Source organism: Amphimedon queenslandica, unplaced genomic scaffold (assembly GCF_000090795.2).
Source record: "Amphimedon queenslandica unplaced genomic scaffold, v1.1 AMPQUscaffold_10960, whole genome shotgun sequence".
Classification (NCBI taxonomy): Eukaryota; Metazoa; Porifera; class Demospongiae; order Haplosclerida; family Niphatidae; genus Amphimedon; species Amphimedon queenslandica.
The window spans coordinates 3,645-8,031 of record NW_003548793.1 but is presented as its reverse complement, the minus strand read 5'-3'; the positions used below and the strand labels follow the sequence as shown (position 1 = coordinate 8,031).

The 4,387-nt window shown below is 35.9% G+C and overlaps 1 protein-coding gene and 1 long non-coding RNA gene across 2 annotated transcripts in view; both read left to right on the top strand.

Annotated features, from left to right (window-relative positions):
- The first annotated feature begins 298 nt into the window (after positions 1-298).
- Positions 299-1,495, top strand: LOC109589728 (uncharacterized). The gene is made up of 2 exons (XR_002188896.1): positions 299-638; positions 755-1,495. It is a non-coding gene; the product is annotated as an uncharacterized LOC109589728 (long non-coding RNA).
- A 159-nt stretch (positions 1,496-1,654) lies between these two features.
- Positions 1,655-4,387, top strand: part of LOC109589727 (uncharacterized) — a 4,796-nt gene continuing 2,063 nt past the window's right edge. The window contains exons 1-7 of the mRNA XM_020005758.1: positions 1,655-1,819; positions 2,165-3,392; positions 3,525-3,554; positions 3,631-3,681; positions 3,734-3,766; positions 3,866-4,072; positions 4,152-4,384. Coding sequence (XP_019861317.1) covers positions 2,178-3,392; positions 3,525-3,554; positions 3,631-3,681; positions 3,734-3,766; positions 3,866-4,072; positions 4,152-4,384 — 1,769 coding nt within the window. The 5' untranslated portion in view covers positions 1,655-1,819; positions 2,165-2,177. The remainder of the gene's footprint in view (positions 1,820-2,164; positions 3,393-3,524; positions 3,555-3,630; positions 3,682-3,733; positions 3,767-3,865; positions 4,073-4,151; positions 4,385-4,387) is intronic.

Sequence of the window (4,387 nt, the reverse complement as noted above, 5' to 3'; positions counted from 1 at the left end):
ATTTCTACGCACATACATGTAAGTGCACATATACATGTATGAGAAAAATTAATGTGTATACATGTAAGACTTTCTTCTTAGTGATTTGTGAAGTTATGAAATACATGTACATGTACCAACTGTACAGTACAGGTCTTTGACCAATTTTTGAGTAACATTTAAAATTCACTGACAAGAAGTCAAAATTCTGTGGGACACCTTGATGAAGTGTTAAAAATTATTTTTGACACTACTACATGTGTACATGTACATTATTATTTATTCATATTTTTTTTTTTTATTTTATTTTATTTTTTAATAGTTAATCCAGTCTGACACAGTCAGTGCTAATTGTGCCTCTCGCTGCAAGTCTTTGGGTATACCCTACTATCGATTCAGCCCTCATCTCAAGGAGAAGGTTTCAGTTTTCGAAACCGAGACTCGTAAACTCTTAAACTCGGTATTACGTACCAGGATTGAGCTACAGAACATGCGGTGTGGCTTTGAAGAACTTAAAGAATATTTTGTAAAAATCACAAAGACCTACACTGCTTCTGGAAGTGGCCTGGGGGGAGCTTCCTGTATGTTCACAACCAGCGACGCCCTCTCACCTTCTGATCTGGTACCTCACACTAAATCAACTGAAACCAACTCATCAGGTATGGGAATGAAACTCAGTGTGTATGGGAATGAGACTCAGTGTATGTATGTGGATTATGAGTCTCAAAAATTTATATAAAGAGAAAATGACTTCATAAGTTACTTTTTTTTTTAGATGATGATCTGCAACGAAAGCACTTTCTATGGCGATGCAAGTGTTCCAATCAGATATGAATTCACCAGATATAATTATTGCATCCATCACTCACCTACTCCTCTTCCCCAGCTCATGCAGTATCCTGTTTCATTTCAGTCACCACTCACAGTGTCACATATATATAGTTCATGCATACAGTACTCTCACATGCATTTATGGAAAAATGAACAATAAAAGTCAAAAATATAAAAACTAAAAAGGAATCAAATTCAGGCTTGCAAGTTTAGAACTCACCTCCAATAAATTAGTATCCATGCACCTAATACACACAACATACACTGTAGATACAATTCATTGTTTTGTGCACCTTTCATTCAGTATCACACTGATGCATACATTACTTAAGAGAAATGATTACCTTGCCCATATTATTATTATTATTATTATTATTATTCAGTTATTATCCTCATGCTCTTAATCCTCTAACAAGATTCTCATTACTGTAATTATTATTATGATTGTTATATATTATCCACCTTAAGTATCATAGCTCAGTATGTTATTGTGTGAATTTGACATCTTTGTTATCCCCTCATTTTAATCTTTATTATTACCATTATTATTTTTTATCTAATCTAATATTATTATTATTATTATTCATTATTGTTATTATTATTATTATCATTCATCTATGTAGCAGCATCACCATCACATTTCCTTTTTTGTATTATACAATAAATTTGATTATAAAACTCTCAATGAACAGTTGAAAAGAGAAGAAGGGTCTCATTTCCAATGAATAATGACACTAGTTGATGTAACCGTTTCCTTTGATTGTAATCGATGATGTTCATTGCACAGTCAAAGGCCGGTCATTCCATATAAGGAAATGAGTGGGCGTTGGCTTTCGTGGTTAGTGTGGTAGCATTATATCAATGGTGAATGGTGGAAACGTTCCTTTTGTCAGTGTTTGTTTATGATCCTTTTCCTTGGGGAGTAAGAAACTATTTTGAACTATTCCAGCCGTTGCTGAGCCTAGGCTTCCTGTAGCTCCCTAGCCTGTTGGTTTTCATTTTCATCTAGGTGAGTTGTAATAATTATTGTAAAGGAACTTGTAAACACTAGTCTATACTACTATGAGTTGTAAGCCAATTATTGAACTTTTTGCAGGCTGAGTGCTCTCTTTTTACAAGTACCTAAACCATATCTATGCCTAAACTTACAGTACTCTATTACTTCTAACTCTTAACTGTGTTAGTTCTTATCATTATTTTGACGTAAAGGCCTAGCCTAGACTATATGCCATCTGATCTGCATGTGTCAGTTGGTGTGTACAGTTGTGAGTTATAGCTATTTCTGTGTGTTCTAAATAGATGCTTGTTTCCTGTTTCTCTCCCTCTTCTCTGTCCTACTCTCTTTTCTTCTCAGCAATATTTTAACAATGGCTACCTCAAACTCAGATAAAGTACAAGAGTCTTTTTCCAATCTGCAGTACAGGAGGAGTGCCTCACCTGAGGTTGTATGCTTTAGTGAGCCAGAAATAATGCCAGAGAATGATAAGACGACAATAAAAGGAGCCCAACATGACGGTTATCATAAAGCTTGGAAGAGAAAGAATGCTTTGAAAAGGAAAAAAATTAGTGACACTGGGCCATCTGAGACTTCCAGGGAGTCATTTAATAATGGAGGCTCGTTTAAAAGATCAAGCTCAAACCCTGAGCTGCATCAAGGAGGTGAAGGAGAGGGAGCTGATGAGCAGCAGCAACGTCGAAGAGGTGTCCAGTTTCTTCAAGTTCCATCAAACAGACGCCTTGTCACAAGATCAGCTGCAGGGATATCACGGATAAGGCCTTCACCTCTTGTGACCAGCTCATTAACATGTTACAGCAATATGAATGAGATTGATGGAGACATGGAGCTGGTTCCTGAATTAGATTTTAGGCAGTATCACCTTGATGTGGACAGTGATGAAAATGATGATGATAGCAGTAATGAAGGAGAAGGAAAGGAGGTTGATAAAGAATTAGAGGGACAGGAACTTGAAAGACAAGAATATGAAAAGTTGATGAATGGTCTTATTGTAGATCCCCCCTCTATGCCTCAAAACCTTCCTAATATTCATCATACAAAGCAAATATCTGGTGTTTCACTCACTGGCTATCAAGGAGATGAAGAAGTGTTGTCAGAGGATGACCGCTGGCTGAGTAGGCCTAGTGATGATGCAGGAATGACCCGATTACACAGTCAAGAGCTGTTAAATGAATTGTTTTTCAAGTTCAAGTACGTTCACCCCTCTTTGAAGCACCATGGGAGGAGGAGGACTTTCAGGAAACGTGTAGCCACAGAAAGTACAAGAAAGATCAGTGCGCTGGATATGATTCAGAAGAGAAATTCTGATGCCATTATAACTAATGATCACTCACTGAGTGAGGAAGAGGAAGATAAAAAAGAGTTGGAAAAAAAGAAAGAAGGAGAGAGGGAAAAGGCTAGGAGAGCAACAATGCAAGCAGATTTTAGTCTGTATGATACGAAAAAGAAAAAGAAAGAAAGAAAGGTCTTGGAAAGCATTGTTGGAGCTGGGGCGAGTTTATCACCGCCGCCAAAAAAAACAAGAGCACAGAGTGTTCTTGAATCTGCAGGCCCAACCAGTATTAATGTAAGTTGAAACTTAAGAAAGAGTTTTTTTACCTGAAAAGTTAAATGTAATTATTTAATTTTGTGCTATATTCACTGTTGAGAGATTGCATTAATTACACTTTACTTTTTATATGTCTCATATTTTTTGTAGAAACATAAGCTAAGCTCTCCTAATTTATCGGTAAGCCAATGCATGATCACAATAAGTCAATTTGTTAATAGCATTATACTAATACTGTGAATTGAAATTTTTATAGTTGTTGGACAGGAAGAAGCTGCCAGTATCACCTAAAGCACCTCATTTCATAGTAAGTTATGAAACTGTGTGTCATAAAACTTTTTCTCTTCTTTACTTAATAGAAACTGAAGCTTCATAATCCAAAATCAGCAGAAGTAAGTGGATAGGGATAAGAATGCATTTATTAGTTTCCTTTCTGAATAGTCTTGATTAATGTAGCTTTACTGCTCTTATTACATTATTGCTTTTTTTAGAAACTACTAAAGCATCTTGAAATGAAGAAATATGATCAAGTCCAGAGAAATGAGAGAATGGATACTCCTCTCCATGCTATTGTACGAAGTGACAGAAAAGATAAATTAGAGTGTCTGCTGATACTAATGGTGTTCAGTGACTTTGGGACTGAGAATATTGGCATACCTGCTGCTTTTGGTAATACAGCATTGCACATTGCAGTCCAGGTAATAGCAATAATTTTTTTTTACTCGACATTTTTATTCATTGCATTTAATGTGTGTATCTTTCCTTCCTCTTATATAGAAAGGGGATTTATTAATGGTTCGACTACTCTTAGTATTTGGTGCAAATATTGATGCAATCAATGATAGAAAGAGAACTCCACTTGACATGCTCATCAATGGAGGCAATGACAAAAAATTTTCCAAAATCATCGAAGAACTGAAGAGATTTGATGCCAAACACGGTCAGGAAGTAGTACCAGTTCGAAGAAAAAAACATCATTTTACAAGACTAATGTCCATTTCAGTCGATATGCC